The sequence below is a fragment of the Indicator indicator genome, chromosome 28 (assembly GCF_027791375.1).
Source record: "Indicator indicator isolate 239-I01 chromosome 28, UM_Iind_1.1, whole genome shotgun sequence".
Classification (NCBI taxonomy): domain Eukaryota; kingdom Metazoa; phylum Chordata; class Aves; order Piciformes; family Indicatoridae; genus Indicator; species Indicator indicator.
This window is the reverse complement of record NC_072037.1, coordinates 945,801-967,828: the sequence shown is the minus strand read 5'-3', so window position 1 is coordinate 967,828 and position 22,028 is coordinate 945,801. Positions and strand designations below refer to the sequence as shown.

At 60.4% G+C, this 22,028-nt stretch overlaps 1 protein-coding gene across 3 annotated transcripts; it reads right to left on the bottom strand.

Annotated features, from left to right (window-relative positions):
* Positions 1 to 2,409: 2,409 nt before the first annotated feature.
* Positions 2,410 to 21,721, bottom strand: NDOR1 (NADPH dependent diflavin oxidoreductase 1). Of its 3 annotated transcripts, XM_054393312.1 has the most exons (15): positions 21,587 to 21,721; positions 21,063 to 21,140; positions 20,607 to 20,704; positions 19,756 to 19,854; positions 19,084 to 19,185; positions 18,223 to 18,429; positions 16,833 to 16,954; positions 15,416 to 15,636; positions 14,856 to 14,963; positions 13,881 to 13,995; positions 11,846 to 11,992; positions 11,183 to 11,301; positions 10,235 to 10,243; positions 7,830 to 7,942; positions 2,410 to 2,554 (listed from the first exon to the last, which is right to left on the bottom strand). In XM_054393312.1, the coding sequence occupies exons 1-15, from the start codon at positions 21,719 to 21,721 to the stop codon at positions 2,410 to 2,412; spliced, it is 1,818 nt and encodes a 605-aa protein (XP_054249287.1). The 3 variants fall into 3 exon arrangements, with proteins under 3 accessions (XP_054249287.1, XP_054249286.1, XP_054249288.1); XM_054393311.1 differs by lacking the exon at positions 10,235 to 10,243 and having other exon boundaries at positions 7,830 to 7,924; XM_054393313.1 differs by lacking the exon at positions 10,235 to 10,243 and having other exon boundaries at positions 7,830 to 7,924; positions 13,881 to 13,974.
* Positions 21,722 to 22,028: the final 307 nt, after the last annotated feature.

The window sequence follows — 22,028 nt, the reverse complement described above, 5'->3', positions numbered from 1 at the left end:
CCAGCAGCAGCAGGCAGCTCTCTGCAGGGCCGAGGTGGCTCCTCAGGGTGCCCTGGCTTCACACAGTCACTCTCACCCCACTGCCTGGCACTGCCATCCTCGCTGGCTGCCTGCACCAGCTGGAGGCCAGGCACTGCCTCCTCGCCCGCTGCTGGCTCCATGGAATGGCTGCTCCACAGCTGCCCTTGTCACCCACTGCCCCCAAGTCCCCTCAGGGCTGGGTGTGGGACGTCAGCGCTGCTCCAGGGCAGGAGGTAGCCTTCAGCAGGGCTGCCAGAAGGCTTTAGTGACAGCAGCATCCACGTGAAGTCTTGTAACCCCCCCGGCATGGTTGGAGGTGCCCTCGCAGACCAGGAGCCCCCAAAGCAGGCTGTGTCCCCATCCCCCTCACCAACAGGCCACCTCAAGAGGGGCAGCACAGGGAGCATCCAGCAGCCACTTCCTCCTTGTCCTCCTGTTCTCCTTGTTCTCCTCCTCCTCTTCCTCCTCCCCAGCGCCGCCGCGGTACTGACCTGCCGTGCTCCAGAGGCGAGAGCAGCGAGCTGGGCGCTGGAAAGGGGTGCAGGGTGGCAGGAGCCGTGCGGGCAGCGGCTGCCAGCTGTGGGCCGGGTAGGGCCAGGCCCGGGCCGGGCTCTCACCGGTCTGGTTTGTCAGCTCCTGGAAGCCGCTCAAATGCAGCAGCCCGGGGCAGGCAGCCATGGCCGCACCAATCAGCTCCGGCAGCCGGGGAGGAGCTGGGCCCACGGCCGCCTCTGCTCCGCCGGAGCCACCGCCAGGGCTGCTCCCCACAGCGCTGCCCCTGGCCGGGGCACGAAGGGATACCCACGGCTGCCCCCAGCTCACACCAGTCCAGCACACCCCTATGGGCTCTTCCAGTCCAGTCTCCCAGCTCACACCAGTACAGCACACCAGTATGGGCTGTCCCAGTCCAGTCTCCCAGCTCACACTGGTATGGATTGTCCCAGTCCAATCCTCCCCCTCACACCAGTACAGCACACCAGTATGGGCTGTCCCAGTCCAGACCCCAGCTCACACCAGTACAGCCCCCAGGTCACACCAGTGCAGCACAGCAGCAAGGGCCCTGCACTGTCCCAGTCCAGCCCCTTGCCATGCCCCATGAGCAGCTCACAGGGCTCAGAAGGAAGAGCACAGCCCAGGCAGTGCCCAGTGTGAGGGGGCAGCATCACCAGCCTGATGCTTGCCCTGGACCAGCCCTGTGCTGTCCCTTGGCTGTGCCTGGGGCATGGGGACACCCAGCTGGGCTGGGGGCTGAGAGGGCAACAGCATGGCAGGGGGGTGGGCACACCCTGTTCCCACCTTTGGCAGTGCCACAGCTAGAGCAATGCCCCAGGGCACTGCTCACCCAGGGTTTGGGGCGTGGGAGGGTGGCTAGGTCACAGGCCTGGTGTGGCACTGCTGTCCCTTCCTGTCCCAGCCTGCTCCCAGGGACTGTCCCTGGCTGACTCATGCCCTGAGCCTTAATTGCTATTTACCATGGCACCAAGACTGCTGAACTGGGTAAGGAAGGTGGTGGCACTGGCCCCAGTGGGGCAGCAGCAGCGCCAGGAGTGTGCACAGCCCTGAGGCTGCCAGAGAACAGGCTGGAGGCTGCTGGCTGGCCTGGTCCTGGCTGGAAGCTGCTCCCAGGATGGGTCCAGCAGAGCTGGCACGCAGCCAGTGGGACACTCAGTGGGAACTGGCACTCAGGGAGCTCAGACCTTAACAGCAAGCAGGATGGTGGAGATGACCTGGCAGAGACAGAGCTGCCTGGATGCCTTCCTGTGCAGCCTGCCCTGGGTGATCCTGGACTCAGGGATCTCTGGAGGTCCCATCCAATCTCTAACACTGTGGTTTTGTGGTTCTGAAGGATTGAAGCTTCCTCCTGCCCCTATCTTTGGCCTCATCCACTGGAGACAGGGGTAACAGGTCCATCAAGGCAGCAGGCACTGCTGCTGCTGACTAAGGGCAGGGTGGAGGACTCCCTGCAAGAAGTCACTTCCTCTAGGTCCCACCACAAACCACTGCTGCTGCCAAGGCTGCAGCTCTAGCAATGCCCGTGGGTGCTGCTCACCCAGCACGGGGACCCCAGCAGCTGGAGGGCAGCTTGGTCCCATGCAGAAGCCACCCCCAGAGACTTCTCCCCTTCCCCCAGCAGGGTGTGGGCATGGGGAGCCAGGCTTCACCTGTGCCACACCCACAGCCCCAGGAGACAGGTTCCCCCTGCCCACCACGGCCCTGCTGCCATTAGGGAAGGGCTGATGGGTAGATGCAGCACCTCTGCCAGGCCCTTGTCCTGGATGGGATAGTCTCAGCCCCAGGATGATGCCCGAGGCAGATGGCTTTGCTGGCTCCTTTATTCAGGCAGAGTTAATGAGGCAAGGGGAGGCAGGGGCAGGCAGGCAGCCAGGCTCATGACCAGGTCTCAGACTGGAAGCGCTGGGACCGTTCCAGGGCTGCTAAATGCTCCTCTGCTTGGGAGGCTGAGAGGCCACCTTCCACCTGCAACACCCACTGCAGAGCTTCAGCCACCGCCCCTGGCATCTGCTTGGCATTCCTGGAAGACAGAGCAGGCAGCACCATGGAGGGTGAGCGAGAAAACTGGGGGCATACCTGCAGCCCCAGTGCCCAAGGCAGCCCAGCAGCAGAGCAGGGGTCACTACCCCCAGCACACAGCACAGGCTGCAGCTGCAGCAGGGCAGAGGGACTCAGCCTCACCCTACAGCACACACTGCCTGGCACCCAATAAATGGCAGGCTTGGAGAAGCAGCTGGCACCACTCCCTGCAGAGCAGCTCCGTTACCCGCACAGCACTGCCCTTTGCAGGCACAGACGTGGCCATGGCACCCAGCTGCCAGGGAAAGAGCATCACAGCCTGGAAGCCTTACCCTTGGCCTCCACATTGCTCCATTTCCCATCAGCAGCATGAGAGGGACATGGGGAACAGGCAGGAGTCATCATGTAGCAGCAGGAGGGAAAGAACCTGCCCTTTCATCTGGGGAAGCACTGAGTGTAGGACATGCCTGAGCTTGAGCTGGCCAAGAGGGCTGCTGCGAAGGAGCAGCTGCTTCAGTCTGGCTGCTGTCTCCCTACAACCACCCTGAAATTCACAGCTTCACAGACTGCACTGGGTGAGGAGGGATCCTCAAAGCTCATCTTGTCCAACTCCCCTGCAGTCAGCAGGGACTGCTCCAACTAGAGCAGGTTGCCCAGGACCACAGCAAGTCTGATCTTGAATGTCTGCAGAGACAGGCCCTCAGCCACCTCCCTGGGCAACCTGTTCCAGTGTCTCCCCACCCTCACTGTACAGAACTTCTTCCTGTTGTCCATACTAAATTTGCCCTGCTCCGGTTTCAAATCATTGTCTCAATCCTATCCCCACAGCCCTTCTGAACAGTCCCTCCCCAGCTCTCCTGGAGCCCCTTCAGGCAGCTCTAAGGTCTCCCTGGAGCCTTCTCTTCTCCAGGCTAAACAGCCCCAACTCTCCCACCCTAGCCCCATAGCAGAGGGTCTCCAGCCCTCTGATCATTTTCTTGGTCTCCTCTGGACCCTCTCCATCAGGTCCAGGTCTCTCTTCTGTTGGGGTCCCATATCTGGACACAGCCCTGCAGGAGAGGTCTCCCCAGAGCAGAGGGGCAGGATCCTCTCTCTCCAGGTCTGGCCACACTGCTTTGGATGCAGCCCAGGCTGTCCTTGGCCTTCTGTGCTGCCAGTGCCCATTGCTGGCTCCTGTCCAGCTTCTCCCCCCCAGCACCCCTAAGTCCTTCACTGTTTTGATGGTGAAATTTGTAACCCAGAACCAGTTCAAAACAAGACACAGTGAAGAAAACATGTGGTCTCATCTTGAAAATACCCAAATAGGTTTCCAGTACCTGAAGGGGCTCCAGGAGAGCTGGGGAGGGACTTCTGACAAGAGCTGGGAGTGACAGGATGAGGGACAATGGCTTTGAGCTGGGAGAGGGCAGATTGAGACTGGAGATGAGGAAGAAATTCTTTAGAGTGAGACACTGGCACAGGTTGCCCAGGGAGGCTGTGGCTGTCCCCTCCCTGGAGGTGTTCCAGACCAGGTTGGATGAGGCCTTTAGCACCCTGGGCTGGTGGGAGGTGTCCCTGCCCATGGCAGGGGGTTGGAACTGGATGATCTTTGAGGTCCTTTCTAACCTAACCATTCTAGGATTCTATGATTCAACACTTCTGAGCACAAGGAGTCCTTGTGGGGAATCAGAAGTTCAAAGTTTTTCCTGGAGAGAGCTCCAGTGAGGAACTGACTGCGACAAAAAATGAAACAAAACCAAACCAACATCTCATCAAAATTTTTCCCAGGCTGCTCCAATTGGCAGGAGCAGCTGGCAACATCCTTGTCTGTTTCCCAAGAACAAGGCAGGATTCTGACTTGTGTTTGAAGCTTGATTAACGTCCCAAAATACCCAGAAAGGAGGTCTTCTTTTTTTGGAAGAGTCATATTGTTTCTGAGTCAGGCACTGATACGCAAGTGCAAGATACTGCAGCCTGCCTCACACGTCAAAGAGCTGGAGTTCTGCAGAGAAAGAGACATCTGTGACCCTTCTGGCCCAGGCTGAGACAAGCAGGGTCCAACCACACAGAAGATACAGCCCTGGCTCCCCAGACCCTGCCCCAGCCACCAAGGGCAGGCACAGAGTGGTGCAGGAGCCAGGGCAGCTGCTCAGGGACATACAGGTCAGGGTTTGCTGCCCCCAGCTCTCTCCTAGTGTGGCTGAAAGTGTGAACACTGATTTTAGGGGGGAAAAAGGTTATTCTCAGGCTAGCCCAGCTGCATCTGCCCACAGAGCACCCTACTGGCAGTTCAGAGCCTGCAGACCAGGCTGTTGTGCCCTAGGTGTCTTCACACATGCTGTGGCCAACTCAGAAGTGAGAAAGTGCCCACAGCCAGCAGGACAGATGCCACTAGTACAGGGGAGGCTCTCAGCTCCCACCTGCATGATAGGGGCTGAGGGCAACCCCAGGCCAGGGACAGAGTCCCCAACAAAATAGGTCTCAGAGCAGCCCTGATGTGCAAAGTATCCTCCTCACAGCCACTGCAAGACCCTGCCATGGGCAGAGCTGTGCAGGCCTTGATCTTTCCAAGAGGCTGATCCTTTCTGGGCAGTCCCAGAGTGTCTCCATCTGCATCAGTCATTCTCTGCTCAGACTCCACCTGCAGCACTGCCTCCAGTTCTGGGGCCCCCAGCACAAGAAGGACCTGGAGCTGCTGGAGAGGGTCCAAGAGTGGTGAGACACTGGAACAAGTTCCCCAGGGAGGCTGTGGATGTCCCCTCTCTGGAGGTGTTCAAGGCCAGGCTGGAGGAGGCCTTGAGCAACCTGGGCTGGTGGGAGGTGACCCTGCCCATGGCAGGGGGTTGGAACTGGATGATCCTTAAGATCCCTTCCACCCCAAACCATTCTGTGATCTGTGAATCAGGAAGGGCAAAGAACATGGAAGGAGCAGAGGATGGAGCCATTGAGGCACTATGCCCAGTGATAACCCAACCACCTCAGCAATCAGCCGGGGGGTGAAGGCACAACCCCAAGTCCCAAGTGCAGCCTGATAAAGGAAACCAAACCCCAGACCCCAGGCAGGAGTCAGCCCTTTGGTGTAGGAGCCCCCAGAGCCCTGCCACGCAGAGGGCAGCACAGCAGCACTGCTGCAGCAGCAGGTGGGGGGCAGTGGGTGGCCAGGCCTCCACTTCCTGGGCAGGAAACAAGAATCTCCTTCTCCCAGGAATGCAGTGAGGCCAGTCTCACCCTGCCAGGCACTGGGGAGTTCCTCTCTCCCACAGGACAGGCAGGAAGGAGCCTCCTGCAATGGCTGCTGGTGTCAACAGCAGGGCAGGGGTTTGTGTGGCGCTCTGTGGGTCATAGGGTGCATGGCAAACACCAGCAGCCTGCCGCCAGCACCAGCAGCCCAGAGCATTGCACAACACTCACCCCAGGCAGCAGCCTCCTCCCTGCCACACAGGCAGTCACCAGAGCAGGCAGGGCAAGGGCTTTGCCCAGGGAAGGAGCCACAGAGCTAGGAAGGGAGCTGCAGATGCTCAGCGTCCACAGGCCGGACCCTGCTTTTTGGTCAACAGCTGAACACTTCCAAGCAGCCCAAGGTAAGCACCTGGGACATGACTGAGCTGGCAAAGGAGGCTGCAGTGCTGTGTGCAGTGCTGAGCAAAGCCTTCCACACTGTCCCACACCACATCCTGCTCTCCAGCTGGTGCAGTCTGGGGTTGATGGAAGGACCATCCAGTGGATGAAGAACTGCCTTGATGGCTGAACCCAAAGGGTGGTAGTCAGTGGGTCCAGGGCCAAGTGGAAACCAGGGACAAGTGGAGTCCCTCAGGGATCAGTGCTGGGACCAGGCTTGGTCAACATCTTTGCTGGTGCCATGGACAGTGACATTGAGGCTCCCTCAGCAGGTTTGCTGATGGCACCAAGCTGTGTGGTGCAGCAGACAGGCTGGAGGGAAGGGATCCATCCAGAGGGACCTGGACAGGCTGCAGAGCTGGGCACAAGACAACCTCAGGAGGTTCAACAAGACCAAGGACAAGGTCCTGCAGCTGGGTCAAGGCAATCCCAAGCACAAATGCAGGCTGGGCAGGGACTGGCTGGAGAGCAGCCCTGAGGAGAGGGACTTGGGGGTGCTGGGGGAGGAGAAGCTCAGCAGGAGCCAGCAGTGAGCACTTGCAGCCCAGAGAGCCAAGCAGAGCCTGGGCTGCAGCAAGAGAAGTGTGGCCAGCAGGGCCAGGGAGGGGATTCTCCCCCTCTGCTCTGCTCTGGTGAGACCCCACCTGGAGCTCTGTGTCCAGTTCTGGAGCCTCTATTACAGGAAGGATCTGGAGGTGCTGGAAGGTGTCCAGAGAAGGGCCATGAGGATGAGCAGAGGGCTGGAGCTGCTCTGCTCTGGAGACAGCCTGAGAGAGTTGGGGTTGTTCAGTCTGGAGAGGAGAAGGCTCTGAGGAGACCTTCTTGTGGCCTTCCAGTATCTGAAGGGAGCTCCAAGAAAGCTGGGGAGGGACTTTTGAGGGTGTCAGGGAGTGATAGGACTGAGGGGAATGGAACAAAACCAGAAATGAGGAGATTCAGATTGGATGTTAGGAAGAAGTTCTTCCCATGAGGGTGGTGAGACACTGGCACAGGTTGCTCAGGGAGGTGGTGGAAGCCTCTTCCCTGGAGGTTAAGGCCAAGCTGGATGTGGCTCTGAGCAACCTACTCTAGTGTGAGGTGTCCCTGCCCATGGCAGGGGGTTGGAACTGGATGGTCCTTGAGGTCCCTTCCAACCCTAACAATTGTATGGTTCTATGTGGCTCAGTCCTACCCCAGGAAGGTAGCTTTGGGTGCAGAGCCAGCCAGGATGTGCTGAGGGTCCCAAAAGTTGCTGCTCACAAGCCCCAGCGGCTGTGGAGCTCAGGCATCCTGGGCTCTAAAAGCTGTCTGCCCACCCAAGCAGCCACAGGAACTGCTGGAGCCTTTTGCTGCAGCTTCACTGAGCCCCAGAGGAGGTCAGGGCTGTGAAGAGGCCAGGGTCCCCCCATGGAGGGATCTGCCAGGGGTCAGAGGCCAGGCAGCCTGACAGCAGGAGATGCTTGCGGTTGGGGGGATGGGCACACAGTGAGCTGGAGCAGCTTTACCACAGCTCCAGCTCTGCCCCTCCTCATCAGAGCACAGCGTCAGTAAGAAACAGCCCTCCCAGACCAGGATCTGTGGAGCAGGACATACAGAGAGGAGGAGCTTCCAGTCCCTCTCAGGAATGCCTCCAGGGAGGCAGGGGAGCAGCAAGGTGCAGCCCTGCTCCCCCAGTCCCTGCTTGCAAGCCTCTCACTCACCCAGCCAGGTAGAGGTGAGCACTGCTGCAGCTCAGCAGCTCCCACACCAGCCTGCAGTTCTCCCGGATGCGGTGCTGGACATAAACCTTCTCCTCCTGCACGGAAACACAGCACTGAGCCACCAACCCTGGCAGCAGCAGCAGCCCCAGCCCCAGCCCCAGCCCCCCTGCCCAGCTCCTGCTCTCTGGGGCAGCACAGCCCTCCAGAGCAAGGAGAAGCAGTTGAACCAAGGATCTCACAGGGAAAGGGATTCCCAGCCCTCCCATCAGTGCACTGGGATGGGTTGGTGCATGATGAGTGCAGCAGGGGAAGCTTCAGCAGGGAATGTGCTCCAAGTAGCACCCCCAGATTCTTTGTCTGCCTCCTTTACCTCTGCTGGAGACCTGGGAAGTGCCTGGGAGGGATTGCCTCCTGCACTCCCTTCTCCCAGCATGGGCAGAGGAGGCTCTGTGCCCCTCCCTGTGCCAAGGCTGCTGCAGGGTGAGACCCTTCCCCATACCCCTGGCTGCTGTTCCTAGCCCTGTCACCTGCTGACGACCTGGAAGAGCTTGGAAGGGCAGAAAGATTGCAGGGACAGCCTGAGCCCTGAGCCCTGCCCCTCTGCTGGGCACACACAGACTGGAGACTGCTGGCTTTTGGCACAGTGCAGTCCAGCCAAGGAGAGCCCACAAAGGGTTAATCCCCAAGACTTCAGGCTGCCTACAGTCCTGGCTTCTGCCCAAGAGGAGCACCATTGCCAACGTGCCAGAGCTCACTGCTGGCCAAGCCCTGCTGCTGCTCCGTGACAAAGGTGACTCTGTGATGGGGGCCAGGCCGCGCCGGGCCCTGCACAGCTCCTCCCCACGGCCTCCTCCCCCATCCAGCCCCAAAGGCAAGAAGAAGAAGGAGGCTCCTGCTGCATCTCAGGCTCCCTGCAGGCCTGTGTGGGAACAAGCCCAGGCAGTGCCTGGCCCCGGCTGTCACCAGGGCTGGGCTCTGTGTGCCTGGGCACCACGGCCAGCAGGTCCCACGTGGCTGCAGGGCTGCACTGCTCTGGAGCCTGAGCAACCTGGGCTGGGCTCCCAGCTGGCCACTGCTGACTAACAGAATCACAGAATAGTCTGGGTTGGAAGGAATTTTCAGGATCATTTAGTTCCAAGCCCCTGCCATGGGCAGGGACACCTCCCACCAGCCCAGCTTGCTCAAGGCCTCATCCAGCCTGGCCTTCAACACCTCCAGGGAGGGGACAGCCACAGCCTCCCTGGGCAACCTGTGCCAGTGTCTCCCCAGCCTCACTCTCAACAATTTCTTCCTCATCTCCACTCTCAATCTCCCCTCTCCCAGCTCAAAGCCATTGTCCCTCATCCTGGCACTCCCAGCCCTTCTCCAAAGTCCCTCCCCAGCTCTCCTGTAGCCCCTTCAGGTACTGCAAGGCTGCTCTGAGGTCTCCCTGGAGCCTTCTCTTCTCCAGACTGAAGAGCCCCAACTCCTTCAAGCCTGTCCTCATAGGGGAGGTTCTCCAGCACTCATCATCTTCATGGCCTCCTCTGGACCCTCTCCAACAATTCCATGTGCTTCCTGTGCTAGGCACCCCAGAGCAGTGGGGCTCACCAGAGCAGAGTGATGCAGCCCCTTGCAAGCACCAGCACAGCTCAGCATGCTGACCATTCATCAGCTAAGTGCTGACAGGGGCTCTGCCAGTGAGGCTGGCACTGCCAGAGGGGCATTTAAGGACCTGCTAGAGCTACCTCTAAGCCAGAGCACCCGGGTGACAGCCCCAGGTCACCACACCTCAGCTGAACCCCAGCATCCTGCTGAGCATTAGCAGCAGCTGCACTAGGCTGGGATCAAGCAGCCTGCACCATGGGGCTGAGGGAATGTGACACAAGGTCCCTGCAAAGGGGACCTCTCAGGGAGAAAAGGGGAATCCTGCTCAGCTCTGGAGCATCCCAGCTCCTGCCAGGCTCTTTGAGAACAAGGGCTTTGAGGAGTTAATGGCTGTGACATCTCCTAGAGCTGCAGGTACAAGGCCCAGTGCAGCACATCCTGCCTGGCTGCCCAAGGGACCTGTGGCAAAGCCTCTTTGCCAGCCCTGGACTCAGGAACACTGTGAGCAGGAAGCCAGGTGGCTTGTGGCAACCAGAGACTTGTCTGCTGCAAAAGCAGGAGGTGGGGGGCAGGTAGAGCAAGAAGAGTCCCCCCCAGTGCTGCCTGTTCCCCTCCACAGGCCTCAGCTTCCTGCTGAGACCCACAGCTGAGCTGGGGAATGAGGATGGGACAAGTGTGAAGAGCTCCCTGTGACACTGCCAGGACTTGGTGGCACAAGACCCTCATGACAAACTGCTCTGCCCCACAGAGCAGGCAGAGGAGGGAGGCCAGGAGGCACTTGCCAATGTGAGTTCCATTCCTCTAGAGTCTGCAGGGGCAGGAGGAGGCTCTGGGGCCATTCTCCAGATCCCAGAGGCAGGAGGTCACCCCCCCTCATTGTGTAAGCCATCACAGAAAAGGCAGGCAGGTGATCCAATGAACCTCTGCAGTGCTGCTCCTGCTCTTCAAAGGCTTGGAAAGCCTTCAGAGAAGCATTCAACTCATGCCATACAAGTAGCTGGATAAAAGCTGCTGGCTCCACATCAACACATGCAGGCAGCCAGGAGAAAAGGACTGGTGCAGCTGAGCCACCCAGAGATCCCCATTCCCACTCACCCTTTTATCAGATCTCTGCTCCAAAGGCACTGAACTCCCAGTGCCATAAAGGGACAGGGTGAGGCAGGGACACAGTCCCAGCCCACAGGGCTGTGACAAAGAGCCCTGCAGCTCAGAGAGGGGCTGAGAGCTGAGCACCACAGACACTGCCTGGGAAACAAGGGAGCAAAGCATGTGGCTGAGCTCTGGGGGCTCTTGTTCCTCCAGGGAGCTTTCTCCTGCATGGCTGAGGCTCAGGGAGAGCTTGCATGGAGGCCAAGCTCCTCAGCTTCAGCCAGCATCAGAGGGACACGGTGGGGAGGGTGGCACTCAACAGAGAGGCTGTTGCCTGGTGACCCCTCCGAGGGGCTGGGGAGGCTTTTGTCACTCCCATGCTGCAGCCAAACAGAGCTGGCTGCACCTGATCTGCTCCTGCACTCACGAGCCCTGTCCCAGCAGCCTTCCCAGCACAACTCAGCCACACAGCTCCCAGCTGCATGGTGGCACTGCTGTCTTGGTGGGGATCCCAGCCAGCACCCAGCTGCTGTGGCACAGTGAGGTGACCACTGTGCCACCCCCACCAGGCCCTTCACAGCCACACCAGCAAGTACAAGGGGCTAGAAACACTGGCAGAGTCCCATCAATGCTGCCTGAGGTGTTTCTGTATCCACCCTCCTGCCGTGGGAGCTCACCTGGTCCCTGGAGAAGGCTGTGAAGAGAGTCAGGAAGCCCTTTGCCACCAGCTCTTCCCAGTCTTCCTGGCAATAGAAGTCCTTGGCTCGCTGGCGGCAGCCGAAGAAGAGGTAGTTCCCTGCAGAGGGGAGGGCAGGGCTGTGCTGGGGGCACCACAGCCCTGAGTGCTGGGGACTGCTGGTGCCCACAGGGCCTGTGTCAGGGCTCCAAGGCTCTCACCTCTTTGCCAGCCCTGGACTCAGGAACACTGTGAGCAGGAAGCCAAGTGGCTTGTGGCAACCAGAGGCTCTTGTCTGCTGCAAAAGCAGGAAGTGGGGGGCAGGTAGGGCAAGAAGAGCCCCCCCAGGGCTGCCTGTCCCCTTCCACAGGCCTCAGCTTCCTGCTGAGACCCACAGCTGAGCTGGGGGGATGAAGATGGGACAAGGGTGAAGGCACAACTCCTGAGCAGCAGCAGATGAGCTCAAGAAGCCATCTCCCCTCACAGAGAGCAAAGATCCTCTGCAGAGCCCTGCTCTGACCCGAGGGCCCTTGCAGCACACACCAGGCTCTGCTCCTCACCTGCCCCAGAGCCCAGCTTGCTCCCACCCAAAACCAGCAAAGCCCCAGGAGCCCCTTCCCCTGTCTGCAAAGCATCCTGAGTCCCTTCCAGCAGCATCCCTCACCTCTCTTGCCCTGTGCCACCCGCTCCTGTATGGCTGCTCGGAAAGGTGCCACCCCCGTGCCAGGGCCAATCATGATCACAGGGCTGTCAGGGTCAGCTGGGAACTTCATTCCTCCTTTCTTCACCCAAAGAGGCACCCGGACCTCACCTGCCAAGGAAAGAGTTCACTACCATCACCCCCCCCACTGCACCCACAGCACACCCTGCAGAGGGTGCGCCTGGCATCAGCTCCTCCAGGATGCTCTGGAGATAGGGACAGCACCACCCTGGCACCATGGCAGCCGTGGTGCCACAGGCACACTGGATGAAAAGCAGTTCAGCCATCTCAGAGTTGGCTCTGCAAGCACCTGAGTGAGCCCCAGAGCAAGGCAAGAGCCCCACAGCAGACAGGCTGGGGGCAGTCCTCTCCTCACCCAGCTGGTGCCAGGGAAGACAGTGGTGGTGGTGGTGAGCAGAGAGCTCACCCTGGCTGTCAGATATGGAAGGGCCAGACTTGCTTCCTCTGGGAGTCAGTAAGGGGTCCTCAGCCCTCCTCTAAGTACTCTGAGGTGACTCAGTCTGGCCCTGGACTCATACAGAGTGATTCTCTACCATCCTGCCCCTGGGAGACCCCAGGAGCTTGGCACATCTGCTTGGGAACCCAGCTGGAGGGGCTCTGGGGTCAGAGCAGATGAGCAGCACACAGAGGCTTGGCAGGACAGGATGGACCTGCCCAAAGAAGAACCAACTATCTGCTGCCCAGCAGTCACAGCACGACCAGCTGCAGGACACCAGGAGCAGCCCACTGTGGGGCACAGTGGCACTGGGAGCAGCAGGGTCAAGGAGCTCAGAGCAAGCTGGAGGGGCACTCTGTGCTCTGAAGAGGATGAGAGCAGCAAGGAAGGACAGCTGTGGGAGTTCAGCCTGCCCAGCCAAACCAGTGTGCTCCAGCTCCCTGTGGTAGTAGTGCTCCACTCAGGGTCCAAGCAGCTCCAGCACACAGCCAGCAAGCAGCACACAGCTCCACTATGGTCCCATGGCAGGCACCAGGGGCTGCACAGAACCTGGGGAAAGTTTCCTTCCTCTGGGCTGAGGGCAGCTGTGCCACCCTGCTCTGGGCTGAGGGCAGCTGTGCCACCTTGCTCTGGGCTGAGGGCAGCTGTGGGCTGAGGGCAGCTGTGCCACCTTGCTCTGGGCTCAGGGCAGCTGTGTCACCTTGCTCTGGGCTGAAGGCAGCTCTGGGCTGAGGGCAGCTGTGCCACCTTGCTCTGGGCTGAGGGCAGCTGTGGGCTGAGGGCAGCTGTGCCACCTTGCTCTGGGCTGAGGGCAGCTGTGTCACCTTGCTCTGGGCTGAAGGCAGCTCTGGGCTGAGGGCAGCTGTGTCACCTTGCTCTGGGCTGAGGGCAGCTGTGTCACCTTGCTCTGGGCTCAGGACAGCTGTGTCACCTTGCTCTGGGTTGAGGGCAGCTCTGGGCTGAGGACAGCTGTGTCACCTTGCTCTGGGCTGAGGGCAGCTCTGGGCTGAGGACAGCTGTGTCACCTTGCTCTGGGTTGAGGGCAGCTCTGGGCTCAGGACAGCTGTGTCACCTTGCTCTGGGTTGAGGGCAGCTCTGGGCTCAGGGCAGCTGTGTCACCTTGCTCTGGGTTGAGGGCAGCTCTGGGCTCAGGGCAGCTGTGTCACCTTGCTCTGGGTTGAGGGCAGCTCTGGGCTCAGGGCAGCTGTGTCACCTTGCTCTGGGTTGAGGGCAGCTCTGGGCTCAGGGCAGCTGTGCCACCTTGCTCTGGGTTGAGGGCAGCTCTGGGCTTAGGGCAGCTGTGCCACCTTGCTCTGGGTTGAGGGCAGCTCTGGGCTTAGGGCAGCTGTGCCACCTTGCTCTGGGTTGAGGGAAGCTCTGGGCTGAGGGCAGCTGTGTCACCTTGCTCTGGGTTGAGGGAAGCTCTGGGCTCAGGGCAGCTGTGCCACCTTGCTCTGGGTTGAGGGAAGCTCTGGGCTCAGGACAGCTGTGTCACCTTGCTCTGGGTTGAGGGAAGCTCTGGGCTCAGGACAGCTGTGTCACCTTGCTCTGGGTTGAGGGAAGCCAGCCAGGTGGAGCAGAGCCCACGTCGGGGTTTGCTGAGCCGTGTCTTGTACTGCACCACTGCCATGAGGATCTGGATCCGGTCAGGGTGAGCCTGTGTCCAGACAGCAGCCATCAGGCATGAGAAGACATCAGCACAGCAATGCAGAAAGAGCCCAGGGCCTCCTCCAGGGACAAAGCCTATGCCCAGCTCCTGCCAGGGCATCTGCACCATTTGTCCTAGCCAGGAACAGCCACTTGGGCACAGAACGGAGCAGGTTCTCACCCAAAGCCTTTCCAGAAGGGAAAGAGCAACGCTGTGGGAATGCTCTGCACAGCTGCCAACAGCCACAGACTGTCCAGCCCAAGAGTGTGAACGCCAGCTCAGCTTGGGCTGTCACCTGCCAAGGCAGCCACACCAGGTCCCACTGCCACCTCCTGGCAGCAGCAGGAAGCAGCACTCACCCCTCCCACGGCCACACCACCCGGGGATGCTCCCAGCCCCCGTGGCACCACCTCCCACTGCTCCCAGTGACAAGGGCACCAGACCTCTGCAGCACACTGGGCCAGCCCCAGCACCTGCAAGGGGCAAGCAGCCTGGTCCAGAGGCTGGCAGAGCCCAGGGTTAACATGCAGCAGGTTGGGCTGGGTTCAGGTGGGGTGCTCAGAGCATGGCTCACTCTGTCCCATCCAATCCCCTTCCTGTCTCCATCCTCACTATGACCCATCCCAATCTCATCCTGTCCCATCCCATCTCCATCCTGTGGCCACCCTCATCTCATCCCATCCCCATCCATATCCTATTCTCCTTCTGTTCTCATCCTTGTTCCCATACCCATCCTGCTCCCATCTACTTCCCAATCTTTCACTGTCTTCATCTCATCTCCAGCCCTGTCCCATGCAGCCTGAATACCCTCAACGTGCACAGCTCTGGCAAGCAGAGCCTGGCAGGGGCAAAAAGGGACCAGCTCTTACCAGCAGGGAGGAGGCAATGGAGAAGGCCCTGGGTCTGATGCGTGGGATGAGGTCCAGTAGGTAGTCAGGTGGAATGGCACAGGTGGTGTGAGGGAAGTCCCAGAGGGCCTGCAGGGCAAGGGCAGCTCAGCCCAGAACACCCCAGAAGATCCCTGCCTGCTGCCACCCAGCCCTCCACCAACAGCACCTCCCCAGCTGCCTCTGAGCACCACCTGCCCTGTCCCAGGCTGCAGCACAGGGCCTGCCACAGAGCCCAGGAACAGCTGGAGCAGGATTGAACCTCCAGGGGAAACCCACCTCCAAAAGTGCTGACAGAGAGTCAATTCCCCAGCCAAGAGCAGAGCAGAGGCACAGCTCCTGGGCACTGCCTGGGTGCTCTGCAGCATGGCACAGCTCCTGGGCACAGCTCCTGGGCACTGCCTGGGTGCTCTGCAGCATGGCACAGCTCCTGGGCACTACTTGGGTGCTCTGCAGCTTGGCACAGCTCCTGAGCACTGCCTGGGTGCTCTGCAGCATGGCACTGCCCTCCCAGAGCAGCTGGCCATGCTGCCCAGCCTCACCTCCAGCGTGGTCCTGCGGGGCCGGTTGCAGTAGCTGTAGAGCTCCTCCTGGCCCTGGGCAGAGCTGAACTCCTGCAGCTTCTCCCTCTCCAGGTGGTTGGTGGAGAAGAAGGACAGGAGGTGGAAGAAGGAGCGGCGTGGCACGCAGGAGATGTCCAGGTAGTGTGTGACCAGGTGCCTGATGGTGCAGGGCTGAGGCAGGAGGGCAGGCAGGGCTGTACCTGCAAGGCAAGGCAGGGGCACAGCTCAGGGCCAGCAGCAGGGCTGGATGCCCCAACACTGCTCCCCCTGGCTCTGGGCTCCCCAGGCACCCAAACAAGGGCAGTGGAGCCACCTTCAGCTACTGCATCCCTGCTCCCACTCCCCCCTACTCTGCCCAGCTGACTTTTCACCCCCAGGCCTGCAGCAGTGGCAGTCCCCTTGCTTGAGGACAAAGCCTTACCCACAGAGGTAATGGGCACTCAGGAGACAGGAGAGAAATCTGACCCAGTACCTCAGCACCATGGAATGGTTGGGGTGGGAAGGGACCTGTAGAGCTGATATAGTCCAAGCCCCACCAAAGGACTATCTGCAACCAGAGCCCTAACCAACCAATCTCACCTGGGATGGTGCCAGCCATGGGGCAGCTCTCACCTCTCTGGGCAGCCTGGGCCAGGCTCTCACCACACTCAGTGCCAAACATTTCTCTCTTCTCTCCAGTCTGAATCTCCGTCTTTTACTTGCAAACCCTCACCCCTTGTGCTGTCACCACAGGCCCTGCTCAGAGTCTGTCCCCAGCTTTCTGATCAGCCCTTGAAGCTCTGCAAGCCCACCAGAAGGTCTCCCTGGAGCCTTCTCTTCTCCAGGCTGCACAACCCCAACTCTCTCAGCCTGGCCTCAAGCAGAGAGCTTCCAGCCCTGCCAGCATTGCTGTGGCCTCCTCTGGCCCTGCTCCACCAGGTCCCTGTCTGTGCTGTGCTGAGCACTCCAGAGCTGCACACATTAGTAGCAGTGACTGCAGAGCCACAAACAGCTCCAGGGGTTTTCTCCAGTTGCTGGTGCTGGTTTGTGGCTGCAGAAGCACTTGCAGTAGATCCCTGGAGCTCAGAGTGGGAGACCTGCAAGCCTCAGGCAAGGAAGCACAGGCTTCCCAGCTTGAGGGTTGGGTTGGGGAGGCTGCAGGATCCTCCACTCTCTGTGCTGGGGGCTACAAAGACACAAGGCCTGGGTGCAGCCTGGACACTGCTGACTTCCTGCCACGAGTCACCCTGGCCCTGAACTGGGATCCACAGGCACACAGAGCTCCCATCCTCCCAGGCAGGAAGGTGGCCTGCAGCTTTCAGCCACTCCTGAGGACAAGCAGAGCTGCAGGCTGGGCCAGGGCTCAAGGGCTGCTCCACCCCAGCAGGGAGGGGAAGGAGCAGCAGGCAGCACCTACCAGGCTCCGTGGGCTTCAGCACAAAGAGTCTGTCTGGCTGGAGGCGCAGGAGCTGGCAGAACTGCTGCACGTCCTCAGGGCAGTTCTGGGGCTGGATCATCACCACGTCCCCTGCAGAGAACCTGTGGGTGCAGCAGGACCTGCCAAGAGCAGCCACGGGGCAGCTCCAAGGGCACAGCACCACCAGCCCCAGCAGCACCCACACCAGGGCAGAGCCCACCACTCAATCAAGCTTCCACTGCCACTCAGCATAGAGCCACAGAACGTCAGGGGAGGGAAGGGAGAGCAGCGAGTCCAAAGCCCTGCCAGAACAGGGGCACCCAGGGCAGCTCACACAGGAACACATCCAGGTGGGGCCTGGAATCTCTCCAGAGAAGGAGACTCCACAACCTCCCTGTGCAGCCTGCTGCAGGGCTCTGCCACCCTCACAGCACAGAAGTTTCTCCTCAAGCCGAGGTGGAACTTCCTGGGTTACAGATTGTATCCATTGCCCTGTGTCCTGTCACAGGACACCACTGAAGAGAGCCTGGCCCCTCCTTGCCCCCCACCCCTCAGATATCTGTAACCATCACTAAGGTCCCCTCCCAGGCTGCTCCTCTCCAGGCTAACAAGCCCCAGGGCTCTCAGCCTCCCATGCGGCCCCTCTTCAGCATCCCCACAGCCTCCCTGGGACACTCTCCAGTAGTTCCCTGCCCCTCTTGAACTGGGGGAGCCCAGAACTGGACACAATACTCCAGCTGTGGTCTCAGCAGGGCAGAGCTGAGTGCTCTCCACAGCTGGCAAGAGGTGGGCCATGGGCAGGACTTACTGCCACATGCCCCTGGCTTTGCCAAGGGGAGGCACAGCCCAGCAGGACCACACCCACGGGGCTAAGGCCTCAGCACTTTGAAGCAGGGCAGTGAGAGGAAGGCAGGCACAGGACAGCCCAGCCCCAGCCCACCCCTAGCCCCACCAGGCAGCGGGGGACAGTCAGGCAGTGCTCCCAGCCCCCCCCAGGCAGCGGGGGGCAGTCAGGCAGTGCTCCCAGCCCCCCCCAGGCAGCTGGGGGCAGTCAAGCAGTGCTCCCAGCCCCTTCCCAGGCAGCTGGGGGCAGTCAAGCAGTGCTCCCAGCCCCTCCCCATGCAGCTGGGGGCAGTCAAGCAGTGCTCCCAGCCCCTTCCCAGGCAGCTGGGGGCAGTCAAGCAGTGCTCCCAGCCCCTCCCCATGCAGCTGGGGGCAGTCAAGCAGTGCTCCCAGCCCCTCCCCATGCAGCTGGGGGCAGTCAAGCAGTGCTCCCAGCCCCTCCCCATGCAGCAGGGGGCAGTCAGGCAGTGCTCCCAGCCCCTCCCCATGCAGCAGGGGGCAGTCAGGCAGTGCTCCCAGCCCCCCCAGTCCCCCAGGCAGCGCTCACGTGATGGCCGAGCCGGCGATGTCGAACTCGATGAGCCTGACGTCCTGGAAGTGAGCCTCTGCTGTCAGCCTGCGGTTGGCCACCATGCGGGCCGCCAGGGGGCGCTGCTGGCAGGGCACCGCCCGGGGAGCCGCCGGCGCCTGCAGGGCCCCCGCGGGGCACGGAGAGTCCTCGGCCAGGTAGTGCAGAGTGTACTTAGGGGGCAGGCTGCGGGGGGCAGAGCCATGCAGTCACCTCCCTGCCACAGCTCTCTGCTGCTACTGCTGCAGCACCAGAGGCTGGGGGCAGGGAGAGGCCTGAAGTCTGTCCTGATTCCACCACCCACTGGCCCATGGCAAGGGAAAGCAACGAATCATGGAATGGTCTGGGTCAGAAGGGACCTCCGAAGGGCATCCAGGCCAAGCCCTCTGCACTCAGCAGGGACATCCTCCACTAGATCAGGTTGCTCACAGCCCTGTCCAGCCTCACCTTGAACATGTCCAGGGATGGGGCCACAACCACCTCCCTGGGCAACCTGTTGCAGTGTTCCAGCAGCCTCATAGTAAAGATGACTGCCAAGAAGAAATCCCAAAGACTCCAGAGTGGGCAGGAGAAGGCTGGCTGGGCACACATGCCCAGGTCTGCCCAGGACAGCAAGATGAGCAGAACCCTGACAGGGCACCTGCCACCCCCACTCCAGGGGACACCCCGTCCAGAGAGATGAGCCATGCATGGTCAAAGCCCAAGGGACACCTGGGACACCAGCAGCTTTGTGGGGAGGGCTCCTGGTCAAAGCAGAGGTCCCCACCCTGCAGAACAGCCAAGGCAGCTTGGCACCTCCCACCAGCCAGCCCCAGCAGCCCTGGCACCCTCTGCACTCACCATATGTCTGGACTGATGATCTCAAGGCCAGGAGGGAGAGGATACAAGGCAAGGATCTTGTCCCATAAGGCCAGGAGCCATGGATCAATCACTGCATCTGGCCTGCAAGGGGGAAAGTCAGGCTGTAGAGGTGCAGCATCAGACCCTCAGGATGAAGCTCTGCTGCCCTCAGACCCAGACAATGCTGGGCCAGCCCTGGGCAACCACCTCTGCTCCCCTTTCAGTGCACAGTTGCTCCACATCGTTTCCTTCCAGCCTCAGGCCTGCACACATGCCCCAGCCACCCCCAGCAGTCACTCACTCGCTGGGGCCCAGCCACACAACCACCACCACCCCAAACACCACTGCTGGCAGCCACCACCCCCTCCAGCCATGCAGAGCCACAGCAAGGCTGGCACACAGCTGTGTGACTGCTGTCCCCTGCTCTCAGCAGGGCTGGGGCAGAGCCAGGAGATCTTGGCAGATGCTGGGGGTTGTGGGACCCCCTGGAAAGAGAAGTGATGCAGGTCCTGGCAGAGATCTATGAGCAGAGAGCAGCACAGTCAGAGAGCAGCAGGAGGCTGCTGTCCCCAGGGCTGGGGTAAAGGACACCCAGGCCTGCCCTCAGCCCGAGGACAAATCACAGGGCACCCCCAGAGCTCCCCACCCTGCCCCCCTCCCCTGGGCTCTTACCCCAAGTCATGCTGGTCATCTCCCAGTGCCACTGGCAGCAGAGGGCTGCCCCCAAGCTGTAGCAGTCGTTTGTGCAGCTTCTTTGCAACGAAATTAAACCTGGGCAGAGGAGAAGGGCAGCTGCAGGGGCTACAGAGCCAGCCCCTGGGCACTGCCCAGCCTGTGCCTGGGGCAGCAGCTGGCTGCCACTTGCTGGACCATATAGGCTGTGTCCAGCTCCCAGAAGGGACTCAGGGAGCTCCAGTTTCTCCTCAGGGCAGCTTGTGCCCCAGTCAGACAAACAATTCCTTCCCTCTAGTCCCACACTGTCCCAGGGAGCTCAGCCACACTTCCATCCCTCCCACTATGGCTTCTGGGCACAGGGGAAAAATCTCTAGGGAGAGAACTGGGCCCAAGAGGGCTGTCTGCCACCTAAGACTGTGTTTTTCATGTGTCCTGTTGGCTTGGTCCAGTGAAACTGCTGGACCATGAGACAGAGAATGGAATGGATTTAATAATTAACTGGGAAATGATGTCCCTGGCACTGTTCAAAGCATCTGCTTGAGGAGATCAGGAGGACAGAACCAGGCAGAAGCCCAGTTCCTGGAGGCTGGTAAGAACATGATGATGAGGATCAACAAGATGATGACCTTCAGAAGTGCCTTCCAAGCCCTGCTCTGTGACACTGGCTGGCAGGGTAAGGATCTTTAAGGCTGGTGGGAATTAGTTCTCACGTGAGGAGCTGCTGCTCTCTAGAGCCAGGCTCTCTCTCCCCTTACCCACTTTGCCCTCCAGCCCCTCTGGTCTTGCCTGCAGCCAGAGGTGTGAGGAGCAGCTGCCAGGGGCAGGCAGGGAGCTGCAGTGCTGCTTACTTGGGGTAGGAGGAGTCGCCAAGGCCCAGCACGGCGTAGTCCAGCTGGCAGAGCGAGGAGGGGGGAAGGTTCTTCCGGAACAGAAACCGCCAGAAGGCCTGCGAAGGGCAGGGCTGGGAGTCAGTGCTGCCAGGGGAGCTGCCCACAGCTCCCTGCTTGCCCACTCACCAAGTCCCTCCTGCCCTCTGCTGAGCCTGCAGAGGCAACCCCTGAAGTAGCCACCACTGCTACCTGCCAGGAGGACGATGCTCTGTGAGCCCCCTGCTAGCCCTCCATGGCTCTCGTGGTGGCAGGGCCCCTCCCAGCGGGGTGACAGCTGACACCTCCTGTGTCCCATCACTGCTGCTGCTCCAAAGCTCCCCCCTCCAAAACCACCACTGCTTAAGCTGCTTCAAGAGAGAAATGCAGGCACTGGACCAGGACTGTGAAAGCAAGGTGGAGAGGAGCATGTTCTACCTTCATGTTGTCAGGTGGGTCACCCTGGCCAGTGGTTGCACAGACAAATACCACCAAGGGCTCATTGATGAGGTTGGCCTGTGGGCACAAACATGGAAAGGCAAATTGAGGTCAGCAGTCTACAAGCACGTGTCCTGACTCTCCCAGCACGTTTGCTAGCATCACATCACATGCCATCACATCCCATTCACAGACTGACCACACTCAGAATAAAACCTGCAGCCCTGCATGGCACAGCCTCCTTTGTGGCATCTGCTGCCCACACGCTGCTTGCAGCATCAGCTCTTTGGTGTTCCACACCTTGCAGGGGATGGCTGAGCATCTGTCACCTAACACAGACTCCAGCCCAAGTGTCACTGCTCAGCTTTCTCACCCTTTCAGCTGAATTAAGCACAAGCTGCTCCCAGGAAAGGCACAGAGCCATAAAGCAGGTCACAAGAAAGGTGGAGAGTGCCAGAAAAGGGTTTGGTGGAGATGGAGTAAGACCTGAAACACCTGGAGCACCCATATGTGTCATCACTCACCACATCATAGCTATCCAGTGCCTCCACTCTGCACTGGAAGTGCCGTCGCTTGGCCTCTCTACCAATTCTCTCGGCTGTATCTTCAGCCGTCCCAGTCTGGCTGCCAAAAAGAACAAGAACTTTCCGCTCTGCCATCTGCAGAAGAGAGAAACCAAGAGAGATCAGAACCGCATCCACCCTGGGGAATAGCTCAAAGGGATGGGAAGAGCTAGAGGCCAGAGCCGGGAAGCCCCAAGCGCCGCGGCTCCAGCCCCACCAGAGTTCACTCACCATCCCCAAACACCACTTCCGCATACGTCATCACACAGCGACACTCCCGGAGGGTCATCAATTAGCGACGCTGCCTTCAAACGTAACCGCGTGGCGCCGCGCCCCTGAAACGTCATCACGAAGCGACGCTTCGCTCCTATCGTCATCATCCTGCGCCGCTGCCGGGCCCTGC